This window comes from Asterias amurensis, chromosome 3 (genome assembly GCF_032118995.1).
Source record: "Asterias amurensis chromosome 3, ASM3211899v1".
Classification (NCBI taxonomy): domain Eukaryota; kingdom Metazoa; phylum Echinodermata; class Asteroidea; order Forcipulatida; family Asteriidae; genus Asterias; species Asterias amurensis.
Window position 1 is genome coordinate 16,653,375 of NC_092650.1, and position 19,601 is coordinate 16,672,975.

Genomic DNA, 19,601 nt, shown 5'->3' on the forward strand with positions numbered 1-19,601 from the left:
TATATAGGTGAATTGATTCGTTTTCCCCTACGTGTGTGCGAAGGTTTTGCCTGTGTTCATTATGTGTCACCCGCCCCCATAGACAAACTGAAACCGTATCCTTTATGTGGGAACGTGTGGCAACGCTAGTCAAGTAGAGGCATAGGCACAATGCACGAATATAAATTGCTAAGCATGACATTTCTTCCCTGATAAAAACAGAATTACCGGCCAAATTTCCATTTGTTGCATATTATTGCTTGTTAATGGTATTCAGCTGTTGTTTGATTATCCTGAACATCACTGTGGACTTGGTCGGTAATCCCGTTGTTATCAAAGAAGAAGTTCATGCTAGGCACATTTTTTTTGTGCTTAGCAGCTCTATGAAATTGGGGCCCGGTGATTGAAGTCCTTGGCTTCGCAACCAGAATCAATCAACCAATCAACCAATCAATCAATCAATCAATCAATCAATCAACGACAAATGAAATAAATGATGAAAACAAAAATGAAGGCATAAGAGTGAAAAACATCATTAGGAAATCACAACAGTGCAAACGTCGTTACGTTTTACGCTAAAATACTCATTTATTGAACGATTTAGGAAAATGCGAAAAATGACAGTAAAAGTCAATATTGTCTCTGTTTGTGGTGACACAAAGTTGAGAAAAATTGGTTGTTGTTCTTGATTAAATAACTGATCAGCTCCTTCCTAGAAAAAAACCTACTCAATACGAGGTCAGGTCAGAAGGGAAAGAGCCCTTTCTAAACAATTATCAAATTGCGGAGAAAGCATTAATTTCATAATAATCACATTCATTTGTAGTTATTCAGGTTTGTTTGTCTTGTTGACGCCTTTATATATCTATTATATTTAATCTTTCAAGTTTCAGAAACTTAATATGAAAAATAATCCAATATTTTGTTGATCAATAAACTAAAATGAGTACAATCCACAAGAAAGTAACAGTGACTAAAACAGATGCCATCGATTTTATGTATTTATATGAGCGGTAAAGCTTTTGAGACGATTTGTTTCATTACAATTACGACGAATGATTTAAAAGGGCAGGAAGACGTAAATATATATTTAAAGAAAATAAGGAATCACAACCACGATTTCGATTTTAAACTACACTATTTAAAATAAAACTCCAAAGGTTACCGATACATCAGTCTGTTTCGTTCCGTTCATTGTTATGGTGCAATAAAGGGGATGGAACTTTCGCACCTGATGGGATCAGCAACATCAGACCGCATTATCAAGTGCCTTCCTGGCCCCAAGTCTGCCTTTCTTCATCACAGATTGTTTCTCGTTGATGGTTTTAAGGAGTTGTTTCTGCTCTTCGGTCAAACTCTTCTCTGTCTTCATGTGTTTCTTGGCCATCTTGCTTAGCTGGGTGGGCAGTTTCTCGGCGCCCCTCTTCTTATTGTTGAATCCAAAACCTATAAATAAGAAAAAAAAGGCCATGACAAAAATCAGAATTTGAACAAATTCATCCGTCTGATAGAAATAAAAATAAAAATAATCCCATTTAATAAAGGCAGTGGACACTATTGGTAATTACTCAAAATAATTATTAGCAAAAAACCTCACTTGGTAATGAGTAATGGGGAGAGGTTGATAGTATGAAACATTGTGAGAAACGGCTCCCTCTGAAGTGACGCAGTTTTAGAGAAAGAAGTAATTTTCCACGAATTTGATTTCGAGACCTCAAGTTTAGAATTTGAGGTCTCAAAATCAAGCATCTAAAAGCACACAACTTCGTGCGACAAGGGTGTTTTTTCTTCATAGTTACCTCGCAACTCCGACGACCAATCGAGCTCAAATTTTCACAGGTTTATTATTTTGTGCATAAAATATGTCGAGATATAGCAAGTGAGAAGACTGGTTATTGACATTATTTACCAATAGTGTTCATTGCCTTTACAAAGCGCCTTTTCCGAAGGTTGGAAAGCGGGAATGCAGATTGTGGTTATCAAAGAGAAGCGTTTAAAGACACTGGACACATTTTATCAGTATTCTCACTTGGATAAAATACAAACGTTTGACTCAATATTGTTCAAAACAGTTGCAAGAGAATCATGACAGTAAAAAACAAAACCCGGTGTTGCATTAATGTTGAGTGTTTTCAGATGCATTATTTCACAGATCTCAGGAATTAAGTTTTGTATTATTTGAGTAAGATATTACCTCTTCCTCAAAAACTACGTTACTCCAGAGGGAGCCGTTTCTCATAGTGATTCATATCACTAACTATCAACAGCTCTCATTTGCTGTTACCAAGTGCGTTTGTATGCTAACAATTATTTTGGGTAATTACCAAAAGCGTAACATGTGGTTTTAACTAAAGATGCATTTTGTAAAATCTTACAACCATGCTACAATTTAGCAAGGTACCCTTGCTAAATTACTCTAGTGTGAAAGGGGCTTAATACGCGAGAAACTGCGTAGGGTCATTGATGATTGCGAAGCTTGCTAGTCTAGGCACTTCCATTCATCTAGTGCGACGATGCATTGAACCGAGAGAAGTATTTTACGTTTAGTAGTCATGGTTTAGGGCTGAACAAACAAAAACAAATTGATAAGAGCGGGATTTGAACCAACGGCCGTCCGGATTAACGTACCAGTCGTAATGGCAGGAGATTCTGTACGCCTTAGCTGAGATTCTGAGATTTGTAAACCCTAAAATGCTTCTACATGAGTGCGTTCGTTTAGCTTCCCTGGGTCGACCCCGGTGTGTGGCATTTTTTTTCCAGGGCGAACGTGTGCAGCTAATTACCCACGTTCGTCCTGGAAAAAAAACCGCCACACACCGGGGTCGACCCAGGGGAGCTAAACGAACGCACCAATTATTGGGTCTCAGAATTCATAACACCAACTACCTATCTTTCTGTAAGAATGTATATATACTAAGCTCCATAAGTACCTTGTTGGTAGATACGTGCGCTATCAACATTATTAATTATTATTATGAAGAAGTGTGTTTGTTCATACCATCGTGGATGCCATAGCAGCCAAGCCATTCGTCGTCACCGAAGGGACAATCTATGATACGATCACACGCCATCCACGTTGGGACCACTACGTCGGACAGGAGGCAGTAATGCAACAAGTCCTGGTCGAAGAAGGCTAATGGGAGGAGACAAAAACAATCGTGTTAGTCTTCCAAATATGTCTGATTTGTTTTTGAATAAAATGATATAATTTAGACCAATATTAAGAACTTTGTGAAGTTAACAACGAGTAAATGTACTTCTCCCTCGATCACTACAGTGACAGTAGTGGTTCAGGTGGAATTTCTACCATAGATCAAATACAGGAACGTTTTCTTTTCACAACTAGCTGAGAAGTTCCCCCAATTCCGTAAAATCTATACTCCATAATCTACATACAGCAAGTAGTATACACACATTCAAAATTTAACACGTTGATACAACCACTTTACCACGTAGTGCCTCAAATCATGATTATTGTTATTAACAACTGTGTGGTGAGTTTCTTTAAAATAAATTCCGGTTATAATGTTATTAATCAGGTTACGGGTCAATTTCACAGCTAAGCAGATAGTTATGCTTAAAAAACCTTTTCAACTAAAACAAAAATAAGCCGGATACCATTCACATGCTGTACACGTGTCATGGTAATTGGCTGGTAACCTTTTTCTGGTGAGCAATTTTTTGTTGTGCTTAATAGTTTAAAGGCAGTGGACACTATTGGTAATTACTCAAAATAATTATTATCATAAAAACCTTACTTGGTAATGAGTAATGGGGAGGGCTCTCTCTGAAGTAACCTTGAAAGAAGTAATTTTCCACGAATTTGATTTTAAGACCTCAGATTTAGAATTAGGTCTCGAAATCAAGCACTTGAAAGCGCAGAACTTCGTGTTACAAGGGTGTTTTTTCTTTCATTATTATCTCGCAACTTTGACGACCAATTGAGCTCAAATTTTCTTAGGTTTGTTATTTTATGCATATGTTGAGATACACCAAGTGAGAAGACAGTGTCCAGTGTCGTTAAATCATTACTATTGATACTCACGGTCACAGTTGGATTCGTCTTCTCCTTGGCTACAGTCTGTAATGCCGTCACACACCCAGGACGAAAAGATGCAGTCCCCGGAATAACACTGGTAATCACACCACTCGGAACCACCTACATAATCGGAACCGAAATTCCAGGAGAATTCGAAGCTGGGTAGGTCGCTATTACCAATCGACTCTAAAGAGAATACAGAAAGAAAAGAAAAAAAGTTCATAGATATACAAATAACTTACAGGGTTTACAGAAGGTAATGGTCAAAAACTGCTCATGAAATATTTTTCCATGAAATGCTTTACTTTTTGAGAAAACATTAAAGCAGTTATAGGCTGGGTTTTCCTGTTATTTTCTCGCGACTCCGATGACCGTTAGAGCCTAAATTTTCACAGGTTTGTTATTTTATATATAAGTTGTGATACACGAAGTGTGGACCCTTGGATAATACTGTTTACCGAAAGTGTCAAATGACTTTAAAGGCAGTGGACACTATTGGTAATTACTCAAAATAATTATTATCATAAAAGTCGTTTCTTGAACACGAGTAATGGGGACAGGTTGATGTATAAAATATTGTAAGAAACAGCTCCCTCTGAAGTGACGTAGTTTTCCACTAATTTGATTTAGAGACCTCAGATTTAAAATTTGAGGTCTCGAACCAAGCACATGAAAGCACACTTCGTGTGTCCATGGTGCGACAAGGGTGTTTTTCTATCATTAATATTTTTAAATAGTTTTTTCTTTCATGAATATCTTGCAACTTCGACGACCGATTGAGCTCAAATTTTCACAGATTTGTTATTTGATGCATATGTTGGGACACACCAAGCGAGAAGACACGTCTTAGACAATTACCAATAGTGTCCAGTGTTTTTAATACAACAAAGTTATGGCCTTGTCCGAATTAGCGGTTAAGGCTACGGATAGAGTTGAAGTATGGCGTCCTTAGCAACACACTTAACAGCAGCCGTAGCCGTAGCTATAGCTGTAGCCGCCAATTCGGATACGGCTCATCAAGTAACACATCTTAATTTGTTTTTTACTGGAAGATCTAGATTGGATCCTATTTTGTATGCAAAACTCGCTTCAGATGTGTTTGTTGGCGTGCAGTAGGCCTAAGAGGAAATGCTAAACAGGCAATATTACAGAATAGTTTTTTGAGAAATATGTAAAAAAACGATCACACAATATTTTACATGACATCGATTCGAAAAAACACAAGAAATTGGTTTAATTTAATTCTAAAACTACAGCACCCCATTAAGTAATATTTTATTCGACACTTTCTACCATCATTATCTTCAAACTGTGTGTTTTTATGTTAATCTGTGGACACTGTGTTTTGTGTCTTACAAAAATACAAAAATAGTCCAGCCGATTTCACGAAACTTTACGCAACAGCGTAAGTCTACTTGCGTAACGTTTATGGCGCAACTTACGCCATAAATGTTGCGCAAGTGGACTTACGCAGTTGCGTAAAATTTCGTGAAATCGGCAGCAGACCCTTTAAATAAAAGAGTAAGTGCTTCATTCAAGCTTGTAATTCGAAAGAGTTCTCTCCCATTAAATGGAAGGCCCACAACAGATTATAAAGACAAAAGAAAAGGAAAAATAAAAAACAGGCAAAAAGAATAGAAAAACACTAATGGTAAAAAAAAATAAATAAAAATAATACTAATCAAGGGAAAATAATTCTTTACGACTCGAATTTGGGCCAAATCATTCAATAAGTTCGAAATCGTTTTTTATTTTTCGTTTTGGACTGACTTTTCTTTTCCATATATTAATAAAAATAGTCTTATTCTTTGTCAGAGTTTTGGGAACATACAATTGTTCCAGCTGCAGCTCGAGTACAACTAAATTGAAGGCATAATTTAAAAAAAAAAGTCAATAAATAAAGACGAGAGAGTAGTTTTAGGGGTGAATTTACCGTAGTTACACCCTTCTTCATCATCACCATGTGGACAATCAGTCCATCCGTCGCATTGCCAGTTAGCATAGATACAGTCTCCAGAAGCGCATGTGTATTCACTCCCAGCCTGACAGCCACCTATTATAGGAATGAATCAAACATACACTGTTATAAGTCAAATCAGTACTGATTTGGGGAAATACTACACCGCAAAAGACTGGGGTGTTAAAATGATTCTTCCTGATCTCTAAGTGACAACACCAACATGGTGTCATAAAATTAACACCATGTTGGTGTTGTCACCTTTATAGAAACCACGAGAATCAAGTTAACATCCCAGTTTTTGCGGTGTACAAGGGAGGTCACGTTAGCCATGCAAGTTACGCGAGCAAAATGCCTAAGCGTGAACGTCAGAAAATTGTGTAGTATAGTATCTCACTTTTTGATCATAACGTGAACTTACGTACGATACGTGCAGACGTCATAAAGCGAGCAAGCAATAAGCCAAAAGTAGTGACGTCTCTTAAAACGATTGTTTTTCTGACGTCTACGTTTGACATTATTTGCTCGCGTAGTATGACATGCATTTAAACCTCCCTACCTACATGAATTCCCCAAAACGCAAGATGTACAATAATTATTCATTAGTGGGCGAAAAAGCTACGCGAAACCTTCGTCGAGATGGTCACCAATAAGCACTTCCAGTACTTAGTGTTCGTTATAAATCTTTGTTAATCACTTTTGTTCGAAATTGGGTGAGCTAACCATTATTCACAACAACGGATTCAAACGATTTCATACAATCAAATCGGCTGATACAAAGCATCGTGTCTTTTTTAGTTTTCAGTCATTACCATACTCGTAAAGAGGAGGTCTACCTGACTCTCCGTGGCATATATTTCCATCGTCATTATTTGGACAATCTCTCCCACCGTCGCATACTAAGTCAGCCGAGATACAGTGTCCTGACATGCACAGCAAATCATCCACACCAGTAGACTTGACAAATTATGTAATGAAGAATTAGTAATGGCGAAGAATGCTCTCCTTTATAGGCAAAGTCATTGTTCTTGTTTAAGCACATTGCCATTTTGACTCTCGCCGTTAATGGTAGAAGCGTTTCTAGTCTTTCCCAAACCGTGAGGCTGGGTCAAGATTTTGTCTCTATCGATAATTAAGAAAAATCCAGAAGTTTACAAACATCAATGTTAGATTTAAATGGTACACAAACATCACGTTTAAACGAGATTAAAGGCAGTGGACACTATTGGTAATTACTCAAAATAATTGTTAGCATGAAACCTTTGTTGATGACGAGTAATGGGGAGAGGTTGATGGCATAACACATTGTGAGAAACGGCTCCCTCTGAAGTGCCAGAGTTTTCGAGAAAGAAGTAATTTTCCACGAATTTGATTTCGAGACCTCAGATTTAAAACTGGAGGTCTCGAAATCAACCATCTGAACGCACACAACTTCGTGTAACAAGAGTGTTTTTTTTCTTCTTTCATTATCTCGCAAGTTCGATGACCGATCGAACTCAACTTTTCTCAGGTTCGTTATTTTATGCACATGCTGAAATACACCAACTGTGAAGGCTAGCCTTTGGAAATTACCAATAGTGTCCACTACTTTTAAATAACATTCCCGGTCAAAAACGGTTTCGCTTATTAAGTACCTGTTGATTCGCTGATGAAACATCCAAATTCGTCGTCCCCATCTGGACAGTCATCCATCCCGTCGCATTGCCAGTAACCTGGGACACAGCCTCCTGACATGCACAGGAAGTCATCCCCACCAGAACAGTTCACTAGATTTGGAGCAAAGTGGTAATGGCAAATAGGTAAAGGCGAAGATATCTATAAAATCAATGTAATTTTTCGTGTTTATGTAATGTTTGTACGTCAATCTGACATCTCACCACAAGCTTGTGCTTCTAGATGATGCCTCAATACTTGATAATAGTGAATTGTCCATTCTGCCTTGAAGAGCTTTAATTATTGGATCCCTTTTTTATGAAGAAAAAATATTATTATGGCTATGTGATGTTTCATGAAGTTTGGAAAAAAAAAAGAAGAAGTTTGAATTGATTTGAAATTACAACCTTCAAAATAAAAAAATGTCCTCTGAAATATATAAGCATCATGTCGACATTTTGGCCACACCCATTATCCCTTGGTCTCCGTGCCAGTTCGAGATCTTTGCACCGTTTCAGACCCGGGGTTGGACCCGAAACCTGTTTTTTTATTTGAGCTAAAATAATGGTACTAAAAATCAGCCCAGTCTTTTCGCTCGGCCCCAGCGGCTAGTCTATCCACGATAGCTGGGATGGGCTACTCGCTTGAACGATTCTTGTTCAGGAAGTATACGTCATGCGCACAGTGCATAGAAATATGGTTCAGCGTGCGTGTGATGCATGATGGGACTGCGCATTATTAAACCAATGACAGTGCATGATACGTAGGCCCATCCCAGCGCCTTTGGTTAAAGAAAGGCTCTGGGGACGAGCAAACCCAGTCTTGAGAGTTTTGTACACAGGGGACTTTTTGGACGCTTGGTGGCAGCAGACTTACAAAAAACTAACCTCTACAGCGGTTCGGAACTTTTCGTGTGCTCTCGGAACATTCCGGCACGGTTCGCGACGATCCCCCACGCAGCAGGTTTGGGGAGTTGTTACATAAGAGTGGACTAACCACTAGAACCTGGTTGTAAATGATTTCATGTCTAAAAGATGCAAGTACTGCTTCAGACCTCTTTATTCAAGTACATTTGTAGCAGCAGGTTTGGGGAGTTGTTACATAAGAGTGGACTAACCACTAGGACCTGGTTGTTAATATTTTCATGTCTAAAAGATCAGTACTGCTTCAGACATCTATATTAAAGTACATTTGTGGCAGCAGGTTTGGGGAGTTGTTACATAAGAGTGGACTAACCACTAGGACCTGGTTGTTAATATTTTCATGTCTCTAAGAGGCAAGCATATGCAAGATGACGTCATAAGGTCATTCCGCTGTGGAGGTTAGTATTTAATTAATCTCGGTAATGTACGCATGCTCAGAACTATGGTAAGGCTGCTGCCACCCTACGTCCGAAAGTCCCCCATGAATCGTACACCTTCACATAACATCTCAAGCTCCACTTTTGTGTTCTCTCAAGATACGTACCAGTTTGAATAATATTAGTGTTTCAAAGAAATCCCCTTGTTCAGTAAGTGAAATTCAGGCGAAACACTTACTATTACTATTACTATTTTAAAATAATGTTGCTGTTTATCTCCTTTTCTATTATTGTAATATTTTTTTAACTGACCATTCTTTGATATCTAACGTTTACTTTGTGAACCTTCATCTTGTAAATACTTGTACAGATTAATGATTTGAAAGTATATGTGATGTATTTTGTTTCGGGACATAGTTTTACTCATTCCTAAAAAAAAAAACTACAGCACCTCAGCAAGTATTATTTTAAAGGAAGCCTTCTTATACCATCTTAAAACGGTGTAAGTTTAATGTAAAAAGTAATCCTTTAACATGGTGACTAAAATGCACTAGACACAATTAAGTAAGAAACTTACTCAGTAACGAGCAATGGAGAGCTGTTGAGCAGTATAAAATAGTGTGAGAAGTGACATTTTTAAGAAAATGGTACTTCTCACCATCAAATAATATAATACTTCAGGCCGGAAGCCTTTCATTTTGTTTGTGAAAGCATGCACACACTTGTGTAACATGGGTGTTTTTTCTTCTGTCATTATTCTCTTCGCAACTTCGCCAGACGAATTGAGTAAAAACTTTCACAGATTTGTTAATTGATGATATGTTGAGATGCACCAAGTGAGAATACTGGTCTCTGACAATTACCAAAGGTGTCCAGTGCATTTAACACCATGACTAGATCAAGTCTAAAACAAAATGGTTATAAATAAAAAAAAAAAATACATACGGCTGCGTTCTTCGTGACGACGTTGCATTCTTTTCTCCTTTTGTGCTGGCTTGCTCAAGCACATCCCTATGAAGAGAAATATATAATGTTGATAAATCAAACAAATACAATAAGGTTGTTAGTTTCTTTCCCTTCATGTTGAAGGTAAGATACACCTTGGTGACTATCCCTCAATCTCCATTAAATGAACTATAGGTAGATACCACTGAAGAGCTGTTGATATTACTGTGAAAAAAACACAGGCCTACCCTTAAAGATTGAGGGAATTAGACATGTTTTAGAATCTAACAGAAAATTATTTAAAAAGCGGATTCATCATGTGTTTAAAGGGTCTTTGTACTTTTTCCTAACAAAAAACACAATGTCCACAGATTTACATTAAACTTTACAGTTCAAAGATTATGATAGCAGAAAGCTTCCCTTGAAATTTTACAAACTGAAGTGCTGTAGTTTTTACGAAATGAGTAAAACAAATTATTTTCGTCTCAGTTTTAGCATGTACAAACGTATTAACCAGCTATGCTATGGTTTTGGTATAATATCATAACTGGTTAATGGGATTTTACATGCTAAAATAATTTTCGTCTCATGAGACGAAAACTATTTTGTGACTTGTTTTACTCCTTTCTCAAAAACTACACAACCTCAGCTAGTAATATTTGAAGGGAAGCTTTCCACTATCACTATCTTCAAACCCTGTAAGTTTAATGTAAATCTGTGGACATTTTGAAAAAGTACCCGAATCATTTAAACTCTCTAAGCACAGTTTTTACAGTGTATATATCCCCGATGACAAAACGGAAAACATGCCCATCCCCACCATGGCCTAGAGATCTTTATCACTCTGCCTCCATCTTGGAAATTAATGTACCTCGTATCGAACAATAATAATGAATTCTAAGAATCATTTAGCAAATAGAACCAGACTATTTTGTTCTTTCATCCTCGGTTTGGTAATATTGGTATCAATATGAGAAGTTCAGGATGGCTGAATCATGATAAAATAAATGTCTATATCACAGCCCCGCTTGTTAGTAACGAAAACGACAAGAGAACTTACCGATCACAAGGGATCCTACCAAGAGAGCGAGGGCGAGGCGTGTTGCTTCCATTGTCAGATAGTTTTGAGCTTGTCTACTGCTTGCCTTCCAAAGCAATTGAGGCTCATATTTATAAGAATTCTCGGCGTGGGTGTCTGGAAATTGTCAAAGAGAACAGGTGCACATTTAGGCTTTATTCAAACAATATTTTAGTATTTGAACGAATTGTCAGTGTTCAAAAACAAACTTTCAAAATGTTATATGTTTGCTTTCCTTTTCCACGATATTAAGATACTGACATTGTATAATTCTCCATTTGCACATCTGGTCTTTCGTTTACTTACTCTGATAAGAAAAGAAAAAAGAAAAAAAAAAATGATTCAAAAGTTGCTTTATTGATACAAACGAGGCGTAGCGAGACTTGTTTCTTTTTAGGTATTTACATTCATTGTCAGGAGAAAAAAAAAAGTGTGACCTAAAATAAAAACTGACGTAGAGAAAAACCAACATTAAAAACCCCACATTAAGATTATTTCCATTAAACCACGTAACATATGATATCACGTGTTTAAAATCGGCCCAACTTGTACATAGTGACAATTGAGATTGTATCGTTCAACCTTTATCAACTTTTTGCTTGGAATAAAGGGTGTCATGAGGCCAATGTAAGTTTTTAAAATATTGGTGAACCCTTATTTTGTATTCCACCGGCTGAAAGTAAAGATGATTATTATAAACAAATTGACTGACATGCAATGAGGTAATTAGTGTACTTCTATTCCCCCGATGGACTTTGGGTGACCGGCCGAGGGAAATGTCCCCTCTCCTGGTCACTCACAGACCCGAGGGGGAATAAACGTAAACTAGTTACCGAATTATGCCGGTCAATTTGTGTTTTATAACACACCTCTGTCTTTCAGCCATTATACACTTTCGGAACAAATTTTTTTTTTTAAGTTCACAGATTTACAAATAACTTACAGGGTTTACAGAAGGTAATGGTGAAAGACTTCTCTTGAAATATTATTCCGTGAAATGCTTTACTCTTTGAGAAAACCAATTCTCGATATCGATAACGGATTTATATTAAACGCATGCCATGACACGACGAAACGTGCGGAAACAAGGGTGGGTTTTCCCGTTAAGTTCTCCCGACTCCGATGACCGATTGAGCCTAAATTTTCACAGGTTTGTTATTTTATATATAAGTTGTCATACACGAAGTGTAGGCCTTTGGACAATGCTGTTAACCGAAAGTGTCCAATGGCTTTAAAAAGAACAGAAATCTAGCAAAGAAAGTTTTGTAGTTGCTGTTCACGGTTCACGTCTAGAGAGGGCGCTATAACCAGGCACTATAGTTTCAAAGACTAGTGCCCGCCGGGCACTTTTCCCGCAAAACATGCATGCGCGATCACTAGAGTAGGCGAGAGGCTATAGACTATAACTATTAGTTCACCCCCATGTGACCGTGTTACAGTCAACCAGAACACAAAACAAGCAAGAGGTATGTTATAAACAATAATAATGAGATACTCGAACAGGGTCAAATTAAAACGAAGATCATAAGGAGTTCACACATAAAGTCAGTCATGTACTAAAGCGATATTTATACGCAAATTGGAATAAACGCATACTCATCCGTTTGTGTTTGTTACGGTATATGAGAAGTGAGACTTTTCTGTTTCTTTGCATATAATGGCCAAAGCCCGATGTGCGAACTTGAGGCAATGATCTTGCCTTCGATCAAGAAAAGAAATTGATTGATCCCAAGTTTCATGTAAGAAGTGATGTTATTGCTGTGACCTCTGTCCTTACTCTATGCTGTGACTAGTTGTGACTGTGCACGGTCTCATTTTAACACTTATCCAACTTGTTGCGCTTTTACTTTCACAGTTCCTTAAATTCACTGGACACTATTGGTAATTACTCATAATAGTTGTTAGCACAAAAAACTATTTGGTAATGAGCAATGGAGAGCTGTTGGTGGTATAAAGCATTGTGAACACGGCTCCCTGTGAAGTAATGTGTAGTTTTTAAGAAAATAGGTAAATTCTCACTAAAGTAATAAAAAAAAATTCAGCGGAAGCCTTCTATTGCGCATCTATAAGCACACAAAGTTGTGCAACAAGTTTTTGTTTGTTTGGAAGTTCGATGACCAATTAAGCCCAAATTTCCACAGAGTTGTTATTAATATTGGGATCTACCAAGTGTGAGCACTGGTCTTTGACAGGTACCAAAAGTGTCTACGTGCCTTCAATGAAGAAGAAAGCACGGAAGCGATGCATAAATATCAAAATCTCATTTCGTGTACACGTGCACGATAAGTCTTAGCTTATCGTGTACGTACACGATAAAACTAAACGTATACACAATAACTTATCGTATACGTACAGTCTCAACAACAAAAATATTTTGAAAAAAGAAAAGCCTGAAAAATTGCCCCTTCTCCCTTTTTGCAAAATGGGAGGGAAACACGTGTTTTTGTTTTTAACCTTTACGTTATGCCAATGCTAGCTATTAATTCAATTAATATCAACAATTTTTTTTATCATCCCGGTGGTGCTTTCAAACATTACGATAAATTATGCCACTACACAAAGAAAGAAACAAGATCACAAAACAAAAGTCCGTCTTCCACAAACATCAACGACATGACTATTATAAACAAAAGCAGTAACTTGGTTGAAAAGTCATCTGGGCGATTAAAGGGTATACACGTTTGGTAATTATTATTACTCAAAACAAATTAACTTTAAAACTGACTCGGTAAACAAGCATTGGAGAGCTGTTGATAGTATCAAACAGTGTGAGAAACGGCTCCCTAAGTAGCATATAGATTTTGAAATAGAGGTAATTTCTCACTAAAATAATAAAAGACTTTTATTATTAAGTCGTTTATTCCTATCTGAGCCACATAAGGGTGTTTTTTCTTTCATCACTTTCTCCCAACTCCGATGACCAATTGAGCTAAAATATTCTCAGGTTTGTTATTTGTGCATAATGTTGATGAGATACACCAAGTGAGAACACTGGTCTTTGACAACCGATAGTGTACATTCCGTTTAACACATTGATATTATGGTATTCCGGAGAAACTATTCCGCATGAACATTTTCAAAGCCGCTAGGAATTGAGTCAATAGTGTTCAGATGTAAGAGTCATTGCTGACACAAAAAAGAGAGCTAAAACCAGAATACACAATTACTGAAGTTAGGCAAAAAGTATATTAAATATTATGCCAAAGCTGGAAAGCTGTGTTCAAACCCAAATAGGGGAAAATCGCCACTGGCGTAATATTATGGTCATTGTAACCGATAAGCCATTTTTTGAGAGGTGCATTTTGACTTATTTATTACCAAATGCAAATTTTAAGCGTAAAATGGTAAATCGGTATCTACGATGTCTGTTCGGCCAAAAAAGGGTAAATAGTTCAAATTGAGATTATCCTCAGTGTAACCGCTGTTCAATAAATAATGGCATCATAATGTGATGTTGATAACCCCTGGAATAAAGATTTCACAGAGCAATCAGGTTTTCTGGACATGTGGTAAAAATTACTGCTGATTTTCTTGACCAGTCCTACTTCGAAGACGAAGGACACTCTTGGTGATTGTCAAACATAATATTATACATATCAAGATAATGTAATGCATAAAATAACCAACCTGTGAAAATTTGAACTTGATTGGTCGTCGGAGTTGCGAGATTAGATCCGAGGTCTCGAAATCAAATTAGTGGAAATCTACTTTACTTCAGGGGAAGCCGTTTCCCGCCACAATGTTTTATACTTATCAACTTCTCCCCATTCCTCGTTACCATGTAAGGTTTTATGCTATTGAGTAATATTATTATTACCAATATAATAGTGTCCGATATCGTCCTAAAGGTAATGCCTCTCTTTGGGAATACAAGAGTTTGTTTCTAATGCAATTTTACAATGAAACAAGAACATTAATTGTTATCATCGTTATAAATAACTCCCTTCTATGGTTGTCAGTGGTGTATAGCCGTATGGCATGTAGTTGTTTGGGAACAATGGCCTAGCTGGATATACAACGGGTGGGTACGTGGGTGGAACACACACTGATGGAGATCGCTGGTACCCAAGCCTGTCATGGCGGTCCTTGAGCATGGCAAGATGATGACAATAAAGGGCATGTCTTTCCTGAAGAGCTCGGTTCCAGTAATGTTCGTAGAGACTTTTCATCATCACTTCGTCGGCGGGCGTGTGTGGGGTTGCCTCTGCTGCTGCTCGGTGCACGATGGCATCGTCAACAGAGGGCGGGCTGGTTGACTGGGGTACCGTGGCACGTGGTGACGTAGGTGTACTAACGGAACTTCTTCTTGTGGCAGAAGACATGGTTAAGACTGGGCAAAATGGGTCTCGCTCATTTGATTTGTCTCCCCGAGAGAGTGGTGGTGAGTTCAGGAAACGAGATATAGGCAAGGTGTTCCCCAACGTCAGAGAGTTTCTCTGGCGGATTGCAGTCGGTGTCCTGATTCGGCGGGGGGACTCGTGGGGTTTCGGAGATGTGGCACGGTTTGAGTTTTCCTCGAATGGGTCAGCGCGTTTTCTCAGGTCAACGGGTTCTGGCTGCACGACAGGAGGATGGGCTATAATAATGGGTGATGTCCTTGCAGTTTCGTCGCCATCTCCGCTCAAAGGGCTAGGCGAGCCGGTCGGAGGTGGTGTGTAGGACGCCGGCGTCGAGTCATCAAAGGGTGAAGAGGTTGTGGGTGAAAGCTTAGGAGGCGTCTTCATGAAACTCACGGGGTGTGAATGGTCTGGGTTCAAGGCCCAAAAGTTGTCCTTACCGAATGGTCTGTGGCTGTGGCGGAGTAGCTTCACGAAACAGTCGTTGACTGAGAGGTTGTGGCGGACACTGTTCTTCCAGCCGACGTACGAACCACGGAAGCACTCGTTGTTCTCCTCCAAGTGGCTTAAGATTTCTCGCAATGTCAGCATGCAGTTTGGAGCCGACTGTAGATGAAAATAAGAAATGAAGTTATATTATTTAATTGATTTGTTGTTTTTATAAACTTATAACAGAAAGAACTCCGTGACATTAAACATTATTTAAAGCAGGTTTATGTACTGGATCGCACTAAATACCGACAACTCATGACCCCTCACGACAACAAATTTAAAATGCTATGCAGCACATTTTGAACATAAGTCAGCCGTTAAATTATGCAGAAGAGTCATATTATGCATCTAAATCACTTTCAAACTGTTGAAACAAATTTTTGGTGTCAGGACACTTCGTACCCAAGACACTTCGTACCTTTTCAAGGTACGAAGAAATGTTGGACACTTCGTACCATCTCAAGGGAGACCAGACAACTCGTCCGTCGGACAACTCGTCCGTTCGGACAACTCGACGGTTCGGACAACTCGACGGATAATTTATTCAACCGTCAGACAACTCGACTTGGGGTCAAGACAAGTCGACGGATGGCCGTGACTGGGGATCAGCGCGGGGTAAATAGCGGCGTGGGTTAGGTGATGTACTGACTAGCGACTTGGCAATGATGCAAGGGCGTTCCCCGTGGTAGAGAGTATATTATGGTGGGTGGGTTTACATCCGGGCAAACGGATAGTTGATTTTTTTTTTTTTTTTTTTTTTTTCATGACCCCCGGCATTTTCATTGTTGTACCATAGAGCAATGATCGAGTTGTTATTTATTGTTGTTGGTAATAAAGTAAGTAATATTAAAACTTCTAATAATAGAGCTTTATAATGTTTTAATTATTTAATGTTTTAATTGACTTTTTTAAACCTTTTATTTTGAATAAATTGAAGACATCTGCTAGCTGGCTACTCTTAGAGTCATACTCATTGTCTGTTTCTTACACAAAGTCTCGAGATAGTCACTAACAGATGTTTCTTATGTTGAAATGTTCCTCATGGCATTTAACATTGTGTTGTCGTGAGTTGTCGGTATTTAGTGCAACCGACTTCGGGTGAGGCATGAATTAATACATTTGGTAATTATTACAGCACAAAAACTATATTAGCAAGCACAGTGCTCCTGTAGCTGTCTAAACATTTTATGCATGAAACATTTCTTAGATTGTGTATTCGGTTTCCAATAGATGAATTGCACATGACGTCATTCCACCGTCCTTAAAACAACTTTGAAAGTGCTAGTGTTACGCGCTGCCCACGACTCTCAGCCAATGACAGTCTTTCACGCGCGTGAGTGTTTCAGCAAAGATGGCGGCAAAGCCAGATTTCGATCAAAAAAATCGAATGGCTTCTAAAACCAAGGTAAACAATTCACATTTGGTTTATTTTATATCCAAATATCACATTTAACTTAACAGAACTTTTAACAGAATTAGCTGTTGCAAACAACTCACCAACCAAAAGGATCGATGGTATAAATGCAATTTTTTGTTGTTAATGGCCTCAGGTGTTTCGACCACTAGCAGAGTCTTTCTGTGGATTGGGGGGGGGGGGCAAGAGGCCCCTTACACAAAGTGCAAACCACACATTTTCTGCTGCAAACCGGAGTGTAATTAATAAATCTTGAATATTCTGAACCTCATCAAAATGGGGACCACAAAATTGACATTGCCCCCCCCCCCAGCTACGCAACAAGAGCGTTTGTAAGAAACGGATCATTATAAACGGTAAAACCAGGGAGGCGGTGAGGAATGCATGTTCACTGAACTGAGCTTTACCGTTGGCAGTTTCAAGAATTATTCACATTACACAACATCAAAGCAGCCTGTGTGAAACACAAGTCATGAGTCTCCAATCATATACCGTGCACGCAGTCACCTCTAAGTTTAACGTCAGGCTGCGCGATGTTTGCTCTATACTTACTCGCTACAAACACTCATTCAGTTTCTCCGCAAACGGTACGAAGTGTCCTGACACCAAATAAGCAGACACATTATATGAAATTCCAAATAATAAATACAACCTTGCTAAGATGTATTCGACAAGAAAGTGTTGTTGAACTTGAGCATAAATTGGGTGCAAATGTTTGAACTGCACTACAGTAGACCTTCCTCATTCATTATAAACTTGAACTACCAATTCGTTCTTACCTTGATCGCATTTTTGATCAGGTCCACGTACGAGAACGGCGCTACGATCCGCCGTCTGTAGCCAGGCCGTTTGATCCCTTTAGTGGATACCCTGGCTCCCGAACGCTTCTTAGAGCTCGCCCCGGTTGGCACGAGAAGGTCGGGCCTGTCCTTGAACGAGCTTAACGGCCCCCAATGCGGTTCCTGCCCACCGTCATCTTCCTCCGTTACCCCCATGAGTATATCTACCGGCTCCGTCTTGATGGACAACATAATTTACAGATAAGCTTGAAACAACGAATGCAGAGCGATAAACCAGAATATTGATAAACCAACAACTGATCATGAGAGCTGAGCAACTGGCTAGAACCGTAACATGCTGCTCTCCCAAACTCTGGCATTCTCCGAAATGCATTCAATACACCCATGAGTTGATCAAAAGACTAAAAAAGCCACCAGCCTTGTTAACCCCAGTAATTGTTTATTGTGGTCTATGTTGTGTATAGATAGCTTACAGGTTCGCCCTAGTGTGTTCCATGGTATTTGTTGTTGGTGCCGTGAAAACGACTCTCTTCTAATCAACTTTCTGAATGGTCTGTGCACTCATTCATTTTGATAACGTGAAAATTCATTGAAGCGTTCGTATCCTTTTATCATCACCTGGCTAGGGGCCATCAGCCTCTGGTATCTTCACGGGTTTGTTCTGGGGCTGCCAATGACCTGCGGCTTCATCAAACGTATGTTTGTATGTCCCTGACCGAGCTAAATTAATGTGGTCGAGGGGGTTTGCCAGTAAACGCAATCTACAGAAATTAGGACAATACAGCTTATTTTAAAAGGGGATAATTAAGTCCTGCGTTGGAGACAGGTTTCAATACTCTTTTGTTTTATGAATTGAATTAGATAAGGTGCAAAGGGAAAGCAGGGAGATTAAAGCTATAAGATACGTTGCTATACAATCCATTGTCCTACTTTGGGGGTGGAAGGGCTGTATATCTGATGTTATGGAAACACCTTTGTATACAAATGTGGATTACATCGGGTTATGTGAGCGTTGGGGGTTTAGTCATATGGGGTGTGACCCTTATAATTTGATTGAACATATTATTAAACCGCATTGGTGGACATCAAGTCTACCCATGGACAATGGCACACAAAAAAGATCAAACGAAAACGTAGCCAGCTTCTCCCTAACAACTAGTGTTGGTCGAATTGATGGCAAACTTTCTTTTTAAATTGCCCCTTTTCACACGATATAGCCGAGCCGGAATTCTTTTTTGTCTCGACCCTGTGATGAAATATTCCCACGCAAAGTCAACAGCAGATACTTTACTACTAAAAAGACTCGTGAAAATGATATTCCAAAAAGCCACAACATTTTGCCGCTTTGGATCAAGCACCCTTACGTTGTACGCATTTATTGTAAATTCAGGTCTCTTCTCAAAACTTATCTTATGTCACAGGTTTTCAATGACTAATTACGTTGTGTCTGTTTTTTCTTTGTGTTGTGTTTGGTTTTTGTTTTGTTTTTGGTTTTACTGCGCCTTGAACACCCAGCAGGGTGGACATGTGCGCATTACAAGTCTTATTATTGTTAAGTTCAGCAGCCCATCCAACAAGCAGTATTGATTGAGGCCAGTTTACCAAAC

The 19,601-nt window shown here is 38.7% G+C and overlaps 1 protein-coding gene across 1 annotated transcript; it reads right to left on the reverse strand.

Annotated features, from left to right (window-relative positions):
• Positions 1–547: 547 nt before the first annotated feature.
• On the reverse strand, positions 548–18,240 carry LOC139934369 (uncharacterized). The gene is made up of 9 exons (XM_071928566.1): positions 17,974–18,240; positions 15,729–15,894; positions 10,934–11,068; positions 9,874–9,939; positions 7,610–7,741; positions 5,952–6,071; positions 4,025–4,204; positions 2,978–3,112; positions 548–1,425 (listed from the first exon to the last, which is right to left on the reverse strand). Exons 1-9 carry the CDS (start codon positions 18,223–18,225, stop codon positions 1,229–1,231), a joined length of 1,383 nt encoding a protein of 460 aa, XP_071784667.1. The 5' UTR covers positions 18,226–18,240; the 3' UTR covers positions 548–1,228.
• Between the last annotated feature and the right edge of the window lie 1,361 nt (positions 18,241–19,601).

Coding starts and splice junctions, on each gene's coding strand:
- LOC139934369 (XM_071928566.1), bottom strand. CDS start 18,225: ATGTTGTCCATCAAGACGGAGCCGGTAGATATACTCATGGGGGTAACG. Junction 4,205..5,951: donor TGAAGAAGGGTGTAACTACG/GTAAATTCACCC, acceptor TATTCTCTTTAG/AGTCGATTGGTAATAGCGAC. Junction 1,426..2,977: donor CTGCTATGGCATCCACGATG/GTATGAACAAAC, acceptor TCTTATTTATAG/GTTTTGGATTCAACAATAAG.